This window comes from Oreochromis niloticus, linkage group LG15 (genome assembly GCF_001858045.2).
Source record: "Oreochromis niloticus isolate F11D_XX linkage group LG15, O_niloticus_UMD_NMBU, whole genome shotgun sequence".
NCBI lineage: Eukaryota > Metazoa > Chordata > Actinopteri > Cichliformes > Cichlidae > Oreochromis > Oreochromis niloticus.
The window spans coordinates 13299727-13316060 of record NC_031980.2 but is presented as its reverse complement, the minus strand read 5'-3'; the positions used below and the strand labels follow the sequence as shown (position 1 = coordinate 13316060).

General features: G+C 38.6%; 2 protein-coding genes across 2 annotated transcripts; both read right to left on the bottom strand.

Moving 5' to 3' along the window:
* Positions 1-6: 6 nt before the first annotated feature.
* Positions 7-9304, bottom strand: laptm4a (lysosomal protein transmembrane 4 alpha). The gene is made up of 7 exons (XM_003446306.4): positions 9071-9304; positions 5067-5187; positions 3527-3603; positions 2399-2521; positions 1401-1496; positions 1163-1261; positions 7-948 (listed from the first exon to the last, which is right to left on the bottom strand). Exons 1-7 carry the CDS (start codon positions 9236-9238, stop codon positions 874-876), a joined length of 759 nt encoding a protein of 252 aa, XP_003446354.1. The 5' UTR covers positions 9239-9304; the 3' UTR covers positions 7-873.
* Positions 9305-10899: 1595 nt separating this feature from the next.
* On the bottom strand, positions 10900-14808 carry LOC100700823 (uncharacterized). The gene is made up of 5 exons (XM_003446308.5): positions 14652-14808; positions 12463-12553; positions 12288-12370; positions 12074-12188; positions 10900-11995 (listed from the first exon to the last, which is right to left on the bottom strand). Exons 1-5 carry the CDS (start codon positions 14715-14717, stop codon positions 11826-11828), a joined length of 525 nt encoding a protein of 174 aa, XP_003446356.1. The 5' UTR covers positions 14718-14808; the 3' UTR covers positions 10900-11825.
* Between the last annotated feature and the right edge of the window lie 1526 nt (positions 14809-16334).

Genomic DNA, 16334 nt, shown 5'->3' with positions numbered 1-16334 from the left:
GTAATTGTTTTGAAAGGTTTATTGAAGTCAAATGTATTTCTACTAGAATAAATCATATGATCAATATAGGAACGAGGGTAAGGTTTGCCGATAAGCATGCAACAACTAATTTTCACAAGACTAGCCGTTTCCTACAGGTACCAGGTAAAAGTTTTTTTTAAAAAAAGGCAGAGAAAATGATCCACCATCAGTGCCCTCTGCCCCCACAGTTTTCCTTAGCTGGAACAGTTTACTACCTTTGCCAACACACAGGGGCAGCAGAGAGTGGTGATGATGTCTAAGGTGGGAGTAAAACTTAATTACAGTGAAGCTAAATAAATAACAGACAAAAAAGTGCTACAGACTCCATTCAAGACTGAGATAGAATCATTTACTTCTTAATGATTGGGGGGAAAACTGTAACACAATGCAACAATAAGTGCTATAATAAGTGGATTGTCAGTTTGTTTTTCTTTTAACCTTCATATATCAATCTATTAATGGGATGTGCTGGATTGATAAGAGCATTTCAAGCAGTTTAACTTTCACATATATCCCTTTTACTAAGACACCAAAAAAATGTTGGCAGAAGTTGGGAGTGGGATGGGGATGCACTTGTGCCTCTTTTTAAACACATTCATTCATTCATTTATTTTCAGTCATGCTCTCATTTGCCACCTTTCTTCTCTCATCTCCAGAACGCTCTATAGACACTATAGAAATACAGCGGCTGAGGGCGGGTGGGAGGGTTGAACTAAACATCTTCAGTGGTCTTACACTTACACAACAGGTCAGAGGGGTCGGGGATAAGGTTAGGGCAAGAAGGAATGCATATGATGGCTGTGCGTGTGTGTGTGTGTGTGTGTGTGTGTGTTTTGGCAACAGGGCTGGTGCTTAGGCTGGCATGTAAGGAGGAGGCGGCTCCTTCTCTGGCATCTTCATGGCCATCTCATAAGTAGGCAAGATGTACTAAAGAAGAGAGAGAAACATTTAAAGTAGCTCATTGTACAGAGAGCAGGAAAAAAACAACATGAAACCAAAAACCCAACCAAGCAGAGTCTCTGTAATAAACAGCAATGTCTCTGAAAAAAGGAATTGAGAGTCATGTTCTGCCTCAACTACACCATCACGGTGCTAGTGTCTCAATACTTTCTGTTCATAGATACTGAGGTGGCTTGCATACCTGGGGAGGGGTTTCAAAGGCAGGGTACACAGCGATTTCTGGCATGTTCCTGTTGTTAATATACTTGTAGCAGTTCCACACACAGTTGATCAAATAAGCCTGGAAAGCAGAGAGAAAACTATTTGTATTGTTACAGTCGACAGCTTCCCGTCTCCTCCTCCTAAATGAACACATATGCCAAAACCAAACAAACATACTAATAAAACTATGTCTGACTGTGAATAATTGATAGATTCACCTTGAGGATGATGAGGAAGGCAAAGAAGACCAGCACAACGAGCAGCAGGCAGCTGGAGTTCATATAGAGGAGGTTATCCTTGTATGGGAAATCCGGCTGAGGAAGAAAAGGAGACAAAATGTTGATTCTTACTCACTTTACTGTCAGCACTTCCACACTCGAAATGTAAAAATACTACTATCGTTTTCTTTTTTTTTCTTCTGAAGCACCCTTACTGAAAGAATAACAATTAGCTAATTTGTTTTCTTAATTTTCTTCCTCTAGGAAATAACCTCTGTATGTGTAGCGATAAAAATCAGAATACTCTTTCTTATTATCGTTAGAAGCATGAAAAGCTTAGGTTGTGGATACGACGACTGTTGCTTCAGTGGTCATGGCTGCATCTGAAACTACTCCCTATAAAGACTGACTGTTTACTAATTGAGTGTTTGATGTATAAATGTGCACATTTACTCAGTTTTATTTATATAGCACTAAATCACAAAAACAGATGCCTCAAGGCACTTTATATGCTAAGGTAAAGACGCTACAATAATGGAGAGAAAATCAAACAATGCTCTTTAAAGAGGCACTTGGCGACAGTAGGGAGGAAAAACTCCCTTTTAACAGGACCTCATGGAGCGACAGCCATCTGCCGTGACCGGTTGGGGTTGATGGGAGGAAGACAGGTTAAAAGACACACTGTTGGAGAGAGCCAGTTACATTTATATGCTGTAGTGTCCAAGAGACTTTCAGTGTGACACAAAAGTACACTACCTTCTTAACAACTTTGCATTTATGCAACAGCACTTATGGAAAATGATGACTAATAAGTGTCCGAAATCTCAGTTTCCGGCTGGGCATGGTGTGAATCACTAAATCTTTAGAGAGAGCAAAGAGGGCGATACTGGATAAGGGCCAAGTGAGAAGTTGTAAAGATACTGTCATAAATGGAAAGGGTGTAGTCAGATTGAGATATTGTGAAAAACAACATTGGACTTTGAACTGCTGACACTGACCAGCTGGTCCAGGTAGTCTCTGATCCTGGGTAGGTACGTGAGAGAACTGATGGCCACCAGGCAGCTCAGAGCAAAGTCAAACAGCTGGTAGCAGAAAAATGGGATGAGCCAGCCCTCACGATGCTTAAAAAAAAAAAAAAAAAGAAAGAAAGAAAGAAAGAAAGAAAGAAAGAAAGAAAAAAAGAAACATGATTAAAAAATGAGTCACTTGGGCAGATCTTTTATAATTTTTGGAAGAACCATAATGCAGATTCAAACCTTATCTCTAAACACTTGTCTTAATTAAGATAACATTAATATGTTTAGGGTTTATTTAGATCTACAAATCTTACAGCTGTGGGTGCACTACTCAGTTCTTAAGAAGTCTCCTTCCAAGTTTTAAACTTTATGATTCTGAGAATTTCCACTGCTCAGATTGAGATATCAGATGTGCTTTGAGGCAAACAAAACACAAACAGCTAACAATGAGCACCCATATGAACAGGCATTATCATAAATATATATAGAGAAGGTTTGAATCAGCAAAACAGTCCTTTCTGATACATTTTCTTTCTACCAAAGCACAGTGTACTCAGGTTCTGACAAAAATCTTCTTCAATGCTAACATTAAGTAGGAAATTGGATTTGGTACATTATAATTAAACACTTGGGTGGGGGTGGGGGTTATCTAAAAGGGGTACCTGGTATACTACAGTGGAAAAGGGTATCTGCCACATTTGTCTCTGGGTTTCTACCTGCACAGCAATCAGCATGCACAGTATACCCAGCCTGCAGATGGGTGTCATACTTTTAACTGTGTAGTCATCCATACTAGCAGCTAAATACAGGTCCACGTCAAAATGCTATCAAACCTGTCAGTCTTGATGCCATCAGGCAAGCCTGTGAGGTAAAGACAACAGGCAGTAAGATCACAGTATTGTGTGCTACAGCCCCATGCCATCAGGGCTATTTGGCGTGTTTTTCTCCCTTGGTTACCTCTTTTCCTGCTTCTTTTTCTTTTACACTTTTAAACACGACATTTGGGATTACATTTTTGCATTAAAAAAAGCATGACAACACTTTAAATCTATTACATGCTGTCAAAGAGATTTAAAAGTAAAAAAATGATTATTTACAGTGCACACTTACAGTAATAGCTCCGTACACCATCATGGCACTGATAGTGAGCATCAACAGAGAGATGGCAAATCCAACACAGGCATTTTCTGTATGAGAAAAAGACAGAAGGAATACACTGAATGAATACAGTTAAAGATTTTACTACATTTTACTACAGCACTACTACTTTATTGTTAAACATACAGTAAGTGAGGAAGAATGGATTTTTGCCTGTGGTCTTTGAGGCAGCTGCATACAGTGTTAAGTGAACAGTCTCCAGGGATTCTCTCTTTCCAGCTCACTCCATTTTAAAGGCCAGCTCTGGGGAGCATTAAGCCTCTCGCTTTCAGTCAGTAAAGACGTAATGAAACTCAGTCTGGTATAATTAAAAGGTCTGCCTTTCATATCCTCCTCTCTCTCCCCATCACTTTCTCAGTCTCTCTCATACTCAACTGTTCTGCCTGTTGCACTGGAGATGCTGTGAGACAGCAACTACAGCAATGCGGTCCAGACAAAATCTTCCGTTATTCAGTAGCTCAGGCAGAACAACATGTTCACTGATGCATGAACCTGACAGGGGACTGCCGCTCAAGAAAAATACATTTAATAGGGGCAAATGCACACACTGCAATAATATATTACAATATATTTTTAAAGCAGGAAGACGAACAGCTAAAATTTTATCAACTCATAGTTCCGATATTAATAACACAGGATTTTGTATTCATACCAGCATATCTAAAAGGAGTATTTAAAGAAATGACCTTAACCTCAAACCCACAGACCCACTTTCACCTGTTCTTTCTATCAGCTGCACTACTTTTTAAAATGACTTCGACTGCTGAATGAGTGGAGGCTGATGAAGCTGCCCTAATGGTCACGACTTTTAACAACTTAACCCATCTGAATATTAACATTGCTTTTGCAAGCAGTGGACATCCTCCAATGTCCTGTGTGCTGCCACAAGCCTGTTATAGGAAGGTCACCCCATGGCCGATGTGGCCCTCCTCTCTCGCTGAGTCACTGTTTTAGAAAAATGAAGAGGCCTTCACCAAGCCAACCAACAAAACAACTGCCAGCTAAACAAAACTCACACTCAGTCCTGCCAGCCCTGCCCCATCACGCACGCACAAATATCTAAACAAACATAAATCCTCAAGGAGTCACAAAGGAAGTAGCACCAGTGGCACCACACCCCAAACTACATTTTAAGATGACACGTAAACAACTTAACAGTGTTCTGCTGTCCTTGTGAATTTTGTTTTGCAGTCAGTGTGGAGCTGATCTCCCAGTGGAAAATGAATCACATGATCAACCACAGAATAACAGCGACTCATGAGTTAGTGGAAAGCACTGAAAAGAAAAGACATGGCTCCACTATTTATTCCAACGGAGTGAACTAATGTTTCACTGATTCTACCTCAGAGCACAAGCCCTTACTGTCATAGGACGCAGCACAATTCAAAGACCAACCTTTGAAAGTTAATACTGGTGTATGATCCACTAACCAGAATACAATCCAGGTTTTTTTGTTATGAAATTCGTTTTATGACAATTTGTTTTTACTTACCAGACATCCGGTCAGAAGCAAAATAGTGGTCAATGACCTCATACTGCAGGTCGATAGTGGGGACGTTCTCTGGGTGGGTCACAGCGACAGTGAGCAGGATGCCCATCAACAGGTTCACTACCTGAGTGGAGGAAAGAGAAGGTTCAAAAGGGTTTAAAATACATAGATATGTATTCCTTTACCAAAAGTAGATGAATATACAATTACCATGCACTTTTACATCAAGAAGAACTATTTTGGGACACATTTTAGATTCCAGAAACATGCCAACACTGAAGCTGAAAGGCACAGCAACAAGTATACTGTTGAAAAAAATCAACTGAAACCACTGGTTACATAAAAGGAAGAGAAGTAAACTTGTATGATCAGATAAAGATCACAACAAGATTGCAAAACCTCCTTCTTTGCCTTATCTGGGTATTCATCTTGTTCCATGATTCAAGAAGGCACAACAATATCTTTCAGAAACTGTTCTGTTTTTGTTTTTTTTGAATGCTTTCAAAATTAGGAGTCTAGCACATACTGTTTAAGCCCAAAGATATTAAGTGAACCCAATCTGGAAGCCCCCTTACACCTGTGCCCTTCAACTTATGCTCTAATTACTCACTGACATAAATAAAACCTACACTGGGTCTCTGTTATGTAGCCTTCAAATTCTCCTTTGATATCATCTGCTTGAAAGATCATTTTTATGCCAAACGTGGATGCCCGAATTAATCACTGCTACACACCATTACCGACTTCCCACTAATGGGCCACGGGACCAGTTCTGATCCGGTGCCTTTGAAAAACCAGCCCACATACTGACAGGTTAAACCAAACACTATTTTAAGAATCTTTTTGGTGACTCATTTGTGGACAGTTAAACAAGAAAACACTCTCCTTATCATAAAGTGATTAACGTGTCAAAGTCACTTTCAACTAGTTTGATTTTATCATGGACTAGCAACCTGTTTTTCATATACTCCACCTGCTATTTGACAACTGGGAGCCCCAGCTGGATAAGCACTTGAGAAAATTGTAGCTTGAAAGTAAAAACAACATCCCAAAACACTCTAAAGTAGCACAATTTAAGCTGAAAAAGTTCAAAATTGTTAAAAAAGAAACACTACAAAAAACTAAGTACACTTTTCAATAACTAAAATCTGGAATGTATGACACTTGGTGTTATATGTAACACATAACCCCAGACTAGCTTACCAATTAGTACTACCAGCTATCTTTACTTGCGGTTAATGCTTCTTTACTGAATATGACCACATATGTATTGTTAAGACTAAGTGACTGACACATCTGAGACACAATATTTAAATTTTCTAGATCAAAATTACTGACAAAGAGGTGAATATTTAGTTATTTAGTCTATCATTGCTGACACCAGCATGCATGCAATTTAGGATCCGTTAACCTAACGTGCATGACTGTAGAAGGAAGTCTGTACACCTGGAGAAAATCCAAACGGGCAAAAGGACAACTTGCAAACTAAACACAGTAAAGCCCCAGCTGGCCAGCAGACTCAGAACAGGAACCTTCTGGCTGAAGCAACACTGTTAACTGCTGCACCACCATGCTGCATCAACTATACTTAAGTCCCCAGCTAGTAGGTACGTCTTCATTTCGCCTCTCTCAGTAACTCTACTTCCGCTTTTTACATTAACAGTAACAACAAACAAGCCTGAGATGCCTAAACCACATTAAAAACCATGTCGCTACATACTCTGTATTGAAAATAACAGAGCCTGCTGTTGTGTAGCGCTGTCTGAATGCACAGTGAGTAGGGCTGTGCCATATTATAACAGCCATGATAATTTATACCACGTGTTATAAAAGTGTCATATCACAATATCACTGCTATAGCAACATCATGTGTTAAAGTTCCCCAGTGTGCAACAAGGAGACAAGCTTGAGCATGAAAGCAAGAGCCATGGGTCAGCCTCCAATGATAATTTATTACCTAAAAAGGAAGCTACTTCAACATCCTCCAACAAAGTGCAATACTTTACAAAATATGCAAGAAAAATGGTTCTGCTAAAGGTGGAAACAACACACTTGTTTCAAAAAAATAAAATAAAAAATTACACAGTCGAGTACAACCAGGCTACAAGGCAGGAGATATGTCTTGATGTAAGCTTAATCATCCAGGTAAGGATGAATAATATCCACTCACTTGGATGAGTGACTAAACATTTCACCTACTAAACTCCAAATGAACAGAATCAAATTTCTGGAAAGGAGTAGATACTAACAGCTGGTGAAGTTCAACGTAAATATAAACAAATGATTCCACCAAGCAGCACTGCAACTTGTTAGATGCACCACATATTACAGGAAGAGCAAACAGTGGCTGGAAATTACTCGTGTGGTTAAGCTTGTAGTAGGGCTTCAACAGCTGGTTAAGAAGCTCAAGCCAAGATACAACATCTCAGGTAGATTTTTTTTGTGACAATATTGTACAGCTCCTGTAGTATTACAAGTATTACAAGGTTACAACTACTTTATTTAAGCTAAAGTGTTAAGCAGACATTTTCTATTTTTACTTGAAATATCCCAAGAGAAAACTACCTGGGATACTTTTGTGCTGACATTTGATTTATGCTGTCACTAGATATATTACAACTGTTGAACTATAATCCTGCTGTTTGCGTCTTGTTTTATTTGATTCACACCTTAAATTAGGAACTGAGTCATTAAGTTACAAATGCAGCTGCCTGCAAATATAAAAAACACACTGTTTAGTTTTTTTTCCTATATTGTCAGAAATATTTATGTATATATATAATATATGCAAGTTTTCTTGGAATACTGCGACGTAATATTGAGGCTATATCACCCACCCGATAGTGAGCAATACTATACGTATACATGTACGGCTTGAGCTGGGCTAAAGATGAGCGAACATAAAACCCCAAAAAGAAAAACAACAACAAAACAACAAAGGAAAGAGTGGAGGGCTTAACTTTATAAACTCCATCGAAGTTTTTATGGATATTAATTTGAGAAAATAAGCTTGGTATAATGTGTGTAACTGCTAGTATTTATTTATCTACCAGACATTCAACTGATACGTTGTAACTGTATGATTAAATAATGTAAAATTGACACCTCGGTCGATTACGAGTGTTATTCATTTAACCGACTGCAGTAGAGAGCATTATGGACATGACCGAGTGATTTGGGAGTCGCAGTTCACGTGTTTAAACCAGGCAAATTTTGTGCAGCTGCAGAGGGGTAAAAAAAAGCAAAACGGGATTTACATACGCAACCAAAGCCTGCAACATCTGCTACGTGATGTGGGCAAAGGAAAGGGGGATTAATTCAGTGAGCGATTTAACTCTAACCAGCCAGCAGAGCTGCAGCAACAAGATGCGCAAAAAACAGTTAGCTAACCTTAGCTACATGGGCATGCCCAATTACTTTACTTTTGACTACTTTAATACAACTGCCATCACCATCACCACCACCACATATATGAGACACAATAAGTACCATTATTGTGTTAATTGCGCGTTTTTGGTTTTTTGGGTTCTAAATCTTATTATGGCCACTATTTGTTAACCGTTATGTTAGCAAGTTAGCGAAATGTCAGCTACGCAAGTCAAATTTCATGTATTTTAATATGCATAATAACCAACCAGCTGCTGATGACTGCGATAAAATGATGAATCACTACCTGTTGTCTGTGTTTCAGTTTTCTAACCGAATTTTTTTTAAACTTGTGCGAGTTTGAGACTAACAGAAAGCAAAATCCGACATGACAGCGGTAGCGGGTTATTGCTAACCCTAGCTGTCTGTTAACACTAACTCGACGACTAAAGAGTCCAGAGTAACAGCTACTTCATATTTTAGTCCCTAAAAACTATCGCAACAAATTCTCAGAGCCATTTTCACCTTGTATTAACATCCTTCGTTGCATAACTTCCTACTTTGGGGAACTTAACGGAACTGGTAAAGTGCTAGCTAACGTTAGCTTACTGACCCCTATCATTGCGAACCACAGTACGTACCATGTACCATGTTCCCAGGATGATCGTCCCCGTTCGGACGTGGCAACATCCGCAACACTTGGTGGTGTACAGTCTGTCTCGACTGGGTTTAAAATGATGCATGTCCTCTACAAGCGTAGGGAGAAACATCTGAAGAGCTGATCGCGGAGGAGAAATTCTTCTCAGCATCAACAGTCAACGAGCGAATGCGGAGGAACGCCCACCACTTCCCTGACGGCCTGCGCGCAGCGCGCATGAAAACAAACCCTCTGACGGGCAGGAAAAGGCAGGGACACCAGGGTTTGATTGACAGGGGGTTCAACCATTGGCCGCAAAGAAATAAAAAAATTAAATAGGCCTAAATAGATTTACTTTACTGAATATTCCTCAACGCAAAAATGTTCATAAATTATTTTTATTTCATCTGCACACACCTCATTTTTTTCCCCTTGCATCCCCCTCTGCCATACCAACCCCTGCATGTCCTCCTTCACTGCATCCATAAACCTCCTACCTGCCAGCTCTATCTTCAAGATCCAATAATTTTCCTCTGTACATTTCCAACCCATCTCAGTCTCGCCTCTCTAACTTTGTCTCCAAACTCCTCGACCTGAGCTCTCCCTCGGATGCACACATTTCCGATCCTGTCCATCCATCTATCCATTCTGTGTATTCTGTGTATTTATTATCTCACTCTTATTGCCTGTTTATGCCCTGTCCTTATCTTCAACGTCATGCTGCTGTTTTATCTTAACCTCCTAAGACCCGAACTCTTCCACGGCATGCATTTTTAATTTCTCTTTGATATTTGGGCATATTGGGGCCCGATGAATGTAAAAACAAAGAATTTCCAGATTTTATTTTATTTTTTTACCTTATTTTTGTTTTTAAGAAAAATGAGAGCCACAAATGAGGATATTCATTTAAAATTTTGATAGAACAGTAGCAGTATAATGTCCTCGTAAGTGGATATCAGGCCCACGTAGAGCAAAATTGAGTATTTTGGTCAAAATAACCAAAAATGTGATGTCCACATATGTGGACGGCAGGTCCTAGGAGATTAATTGCCCCTTGGGGATAAATAAAGTCTTTCTGATTCTGATTCTGATTTTGATCCCGGTCGCTCACAGTGAAATTCTCAGCATGTTCAACTCTGCCACCTCCAGCTCTACCTCACATGTTTTTTGTGTGCTACCAGTATCTCCAAACCATACATGATAGCGGGTTTCACTAGCATCTTGTAAACCTTACCTTTTAGACTTGCTGCTATCCCTAACTCACATCTCCACCTGTTCCACCCACTTTGGAAGGTTGACCATAGGTTTTAAACTCATCTACCTTCATCTTCCCCCTCCAAAGACATATTCTGACTTTCCTCTACTGACTGTCATTCCTCTTTTCTCCAGAGCAAATCCCCACCTTCACGCACTCTCTTTTACCTGGTCTCTGTCATCTGCAAACATCATAGTCCACAGTCTGTCCATTTCCATTGTAAATTAAATCACTACTACTGCACACCACACTACTGTCACTGTCGCTCTTATATTTCTGGTAATAACAATAACAAAAAAATAATAATACTATTGAAAATAATGAAGCTCACTAACACAAAATATCTTACAGATGATATTTATTTGGGTATTATAATTTAAAGCCTTTCAGTTTGTATTGAGCCTACAGGATGCAGTGTATAAAACAACCTTCTACTTAATCAAGGCTCTGCAGTTCTGATCATCTTTGAGTAGTAACACGTGCCATGCAATAAAATGCACAAACTCTCAGTCATATGCACATATAAGCAAACTCTGTGGTTCAAAGAAACCACCTATGCACATAAAAAAAAAATCAGATTTTAATTGTTACAAAGTTGTTTTATTATTGATTATTACATAAAAAAAAATAGACATACATATACGCAACATAAAACATGTTGCATTACAGCAGCTATAGCGGTGTTATGCACTCTTAAATGAGCTGCCCCTTCAATTCATATCTCATATCACATGGGTCACATAGCTTAAAGTAATGGTGAATGACACAGATTTTCCTGCTTATCAATGGTCCCCACATTACAGAAATTTTGATTATCACTCTCTGGCAACTTAACAATGGTTCTCATTTATTCACCCGTCCCTGTAAAACATGACAGAGTAGCCAAGTTTCTACAAAAAAAGTTAATTCGCCTGCTTTTTTGTGTTTTATTATTACATTGTGATTTGTCAAAATGTCTGGTGGACAGGCCTGTTTCACTCCATTTTCTTTAGAAGTGCAGTAGATATTTTTTTTGCCCGTTTAAAGGCAAATATAAATGCTACAATAAGCTACCTCTTCAAAACAATTAAACAGAAACTTTCATATAATGATAACTAATTACATATTAAATTGTGCATCTTTGCTTTACCTTCATTCAACCAAACACACTGAAGGCAATTAAAATTACACATCGTAACAAAATCCCACATCACCCAAAACTCAGAGGATACGACCCCAGTGCTACAGCTACTCGGTGTACGATGAAGGAATCACAATTATTTTTAAAAGACGGACACCTGGAAGATCATCGATTTAAAAAATCCTTAATGTTTTATCTTAAATATAAATACATTCAACAACAATAGACATATTTCACTTTAAGTGCATAAGAAATATGAACCCCACCTTCCTTCCAGAGACCACGAGTAAAGTATGCATTTACAGTAGATTTTGAGGTACATAAATTGGCCAGTAGCATCAACTTATCAAACAACGGCTTTACAGTTATCAGATGCAGGTGTGGTTAAACAAGGAATACTTTTTCCCTGTTTGGTTTCTGATAATTATGATCTAAAGCCTTCTCTGGGCCCAGACTGTAGCGGTCCTCCTCCTCTTTCTTCTGCCATTTGTAGATTAATATTGCTGCCACAGTTGCTGCAAGAGCCAATCCCGTTACTCCCCCTGCAATAACACCTGTAAACATAAACATAGGTGAGCTATACTAGAAAGTCACAGCTTATAGCTTTCTCATTGTGCCATATTGCAAAGTACCTGCAAGGAATTCACTATTCTCAAAGTAGCTCCTGCTGTTTGCTATAATAACATATCCAGAGTCATCGTGTGCTGCAGACCTGTGCGTGTTACCAAACGTCTTGTCTGAAAAGCCCTAAAGCAAAAGACAAGACAGGTACACACGATCACTTCCTGTTACACCACCAACGTCAACAGGTGAAGAAATCATGGGACTGACTGAAGTAAGTCATACATGGAAAGTAATCTTGGTCTCGTCTCTGGTTTCTGGTTTCAGAATTCTGCCGTCTTTGCTGTTGTGCTGATCTTCAGTTACACCTGGCAAGAGTGCAGTTAGAGAGGATGAAACATACAGTGGTCACGTACATCATGTAAAACGGGTCATTAACATTGTATAGATGAAGAATTACCCTGCTCTGACCCATCTCCATCTCCAGAACCGGAACCAGAACCATCCAGGTCATAACCTGATCCCTCCAAGTCCTCTGGAGGGACAGGAAACTAACATCATGGGAAAAAAAACACAAGAGGGTATTTAAACATGCTGACTGCTTCCCGTTGTATTGTTAGATATGAAAACATACAAGAGGTGAAGGAAGCTAATGAAGGTACTTTCCTTAAGAAGCCAATAAAGACATGAATCATGTCAAGGATACAAAGTCCCACAAAAAAATAAATAACCTGAAACACACACACACTGTGGCTGACAAGCCCATAATGGCACAAGTGATTAGATTGTTACTGGCATGTAGTGTCAAGTAGATGACTTTAAGCGGGAATACAACTCCACCCATTTGGCAAGTAATTAAACTTAACAAAATACAACTTCAGGGAGTAAAAATAAATACAGGTGACATTTAGTTTAATTCTTTAGCTAGAACAATCAGAATGGGAATGTCTAGTCCTCCAGTGAATTCAGAACCCAAAGTACAATAAAACATATACAATCTGTTGTTTATGTGTAATGAACAGATACAAGCCTCATAAGGAAGCCATTCTACAGCTGCAAGAAAGAGTTTGTGTACTCTTCGACCGGTATTCTGCATTATCTCTAATAAAATGTGCTCTGTTACAGTTACAGGCAAACACAGTCATACTAAGCCAATAAACCGAGGCTCCACTGAGTCATAACACAGCCTCCAAAAGCTACTTGAATTCATGTGTTACAGTTTTAGAGATGAGATATGGAACGTGGGTTGTAAACATGACCCACCATACAGAGTCTGTACTGGGAAAGTTTGCTTTTCTCGATATAAATTGGTTGAACCATGAACAACATTCACCGAATAAACCATTTTCAATGACTTGAGTATGACAAACACTATTATTATGGAGGGAATCAGAACCCTTGATGCTCTCCCAGATTGTGGATGCCCTTCAAGAAGGCGGTAAACAGAACCTGAGGTTATGAGAAAATACTTGTTGAAACCTCTACAACGCCATTATGACAATGCTCATGGAGAAATGACACTAAAAGCAAAAAGGGGGGGAAACAAGGGACTCCACAACAACATAACATCGTGGGTGGCTGTGGCTCAGGAAGTGGAGTGGGTTGTTTACTAATCAGAAGGTTTCATGGTTTGATCCCTGTCTGCGTGATCGGGTAAGATGCTGAACTCCAAAGTGCTCCCGACGCTTGCCTACACCTAAACATAGAAGGAAGTGCTTTGAGTGCTCAACCAGAGTAGGACAGCACTATATAAGAACCAGTCTTACAATCCTGCTAAAGCACAATAGGTGCTCAGGACCTGGAGGGCTTTCAATCACTGAGATGATAATGAATTTTAAGACCGCATCAAAACATTTTTTCAGTCATGTGTCACAGCATGTGTATATGCCCTGAGGTCAGGAGAGGCTGGATGTTTAAACCAGACACAATGAACACGAGTAAATCGACAACAGAATGGTTGAAAAAGAAGAAAACTAATGCTATGGAGGCCAAATCAGAGTCATTACGCTAACCGAACTTAAGCTTATAGCCTCATAGATCATACATCATGTAGGTTTCAGGGAGGATTAAAGACTCCAGTCGAAACCCTGAAGCACACAAAACTTTGCCTTTTAATGAAGCTTAGATGAAAAGATCAGACAATTTCACAAAGAAATTTCAACTAATTCGAAAACGTTTTCTTGTATATTTCTTAGGTTAGAACAATTTATTGAAATATATCTGATTTTTACGGCCTTTACATTACACCATGCACCATTATAAACAAGCGAGAAGCCTCCTTATACTTTTGATTATTTCTATGTTATTTTTTTTACAGTTAAGAATTTCAGCTTTGATTAAAAGGATTAGATTACTTCATCACTACTACTGATAACAATATGGTGGATAATAGGTGTGTGCTATTGTTTTTTGCAGTCACATGACTTTTACAAACGACAGAAACTGGTCTTTAATTGCTATTATCTTCAGTTGACTCATCCTAAAAATAAAAACAAACCACAAGACACCCTTAGCTGACAACACATTAACATCTCTTGCTCGAAAGTCTAATCCAGCCCGGTTAACTTCAGGAAGTGAGAAAGGTGAGCGCGAGATCTTTAGCGTCTCGTATTGCTTTTTTAAGTGTTGAACAAGATGAAAAGGACTTACCGACGTCCACACCGGATGTATTAATCCCAGAGAGAAAAATAAAGAAGCTGCCAAAGATAGCCGCATGTTTCAGCTGAGCTGGTGTCCACTTTGCTCTTCCCCGGAGCTGCGAAGGTGTTTTTATTGAACTTCCAGCCTCTCCCGGTGTCACGGTGTCCAAACCCCGCCCACCAATAAAACACGCGTTCACTGTAGCTGATAACAGGTGGCAGGGCTCATACGCTGGCGTCTGTACATAAGTCAGACCCCTGAGAAGATCAAATAAATTAATAATAATAAGTTAATTAATAAATTAACTTACCGTAGGAGGAAATAAAAGCAAAACCGTTTATTCTTGCTGTAGTTTGACAGTTTGACATCTTTTTATCTATATCATATCGCGTGAGGATCCTGTTGGCTTTGTATAAAAAAAAATCTATTTAACCAAAACTAAACTTAAAACTAAAACTAGATGTAAAAAACAAAAATCAAAAAACGTTTTAGTTAACTAAAATGATAATAATAAGAAGAAATTTGAAAAAAAAAATTTTTAACTAAAACGATTTGTGAACTCGAAAAACGAACTAAAGTAAAATAAAAATGTAAGGGAAACATCGCTACTTTTCCTATCGGTCTGTTTGTTAAAAACATTGATTACAATGAGTTCTAATGAGTCACTGAAAAACATGTTTGCTGTAAATACTATGACACACTATGAGTCACCTGCTTTCAGAAGATTTTTACTGTTATACCTGTACTTTACCTGAAATTTTCTTAGACTTTGCCTCTGACACATGCTCTCCATACAGTAATAATTAAAAAGACTCAAACTAACATTGGAACTAATAAAAATTAAACTAAAAATAAACATTTATAATGAAAAAATCCACCCTGGAAAGGGAAAATAAACTGAATTTAAAACAAAAAGTCAAAACGATATAGAGATAACCATAAAACTATAATAACTGCTGTATAAAATTTTCAGAAGAACAAAAGATTGGAACCAATTCAGTAAAGAATTGAAAGAGTTATGTAGAATTGTTTGTAGATATAATAAGCTGGTTCCTCACTGTGTATTCATGTGTGATCATTTAAATCATTTTTGCTTATGTACCACACCAGCCTCTCAAGGTGTTTATATTGTAAGGTAAAGAAAGAGAACCATACTAATCAGCTGATTCCCCAGAAGCACATGGCAATGGCCCAAAGGAAGAACTCCCTTCACACAGAAAAAGATATCTTACAGAACAGGCTCAAGGCCAGAGGATGGTAGACGTGCTTTTTTAATTACTCTATTTATTTACTCGACCAAAATGTTTTTTACAACCCTGACTCCAAAAATGTTTGGACTCTGTGTAAAAGGTAAGTAAAAATACGATACAGGAATCTGCAGATGTCATAAACCCATTTTCTGTTCACAATAGAACGCAGAAAATATATTAACATGTTTAAAATGCAGAAATCTACCAATCTAACAAAACATATCTTTGGGTCAGGGCCATGTTCATCACTGTATAGCATCCCTTCTTCTTTTAACATCAGTTTGTAAACATCTGGGATTCCTCTCTGAATCTTTCCATGATATTATGTACTGTAGATGATGACATATCCAACGCCTTCACAATTTTACACCGAGCTTCGGCTCAGATTCCTTTCTGAGAAACTCTTCGTTGCTAAGATGCGATTTTTATACTCAATCATGTA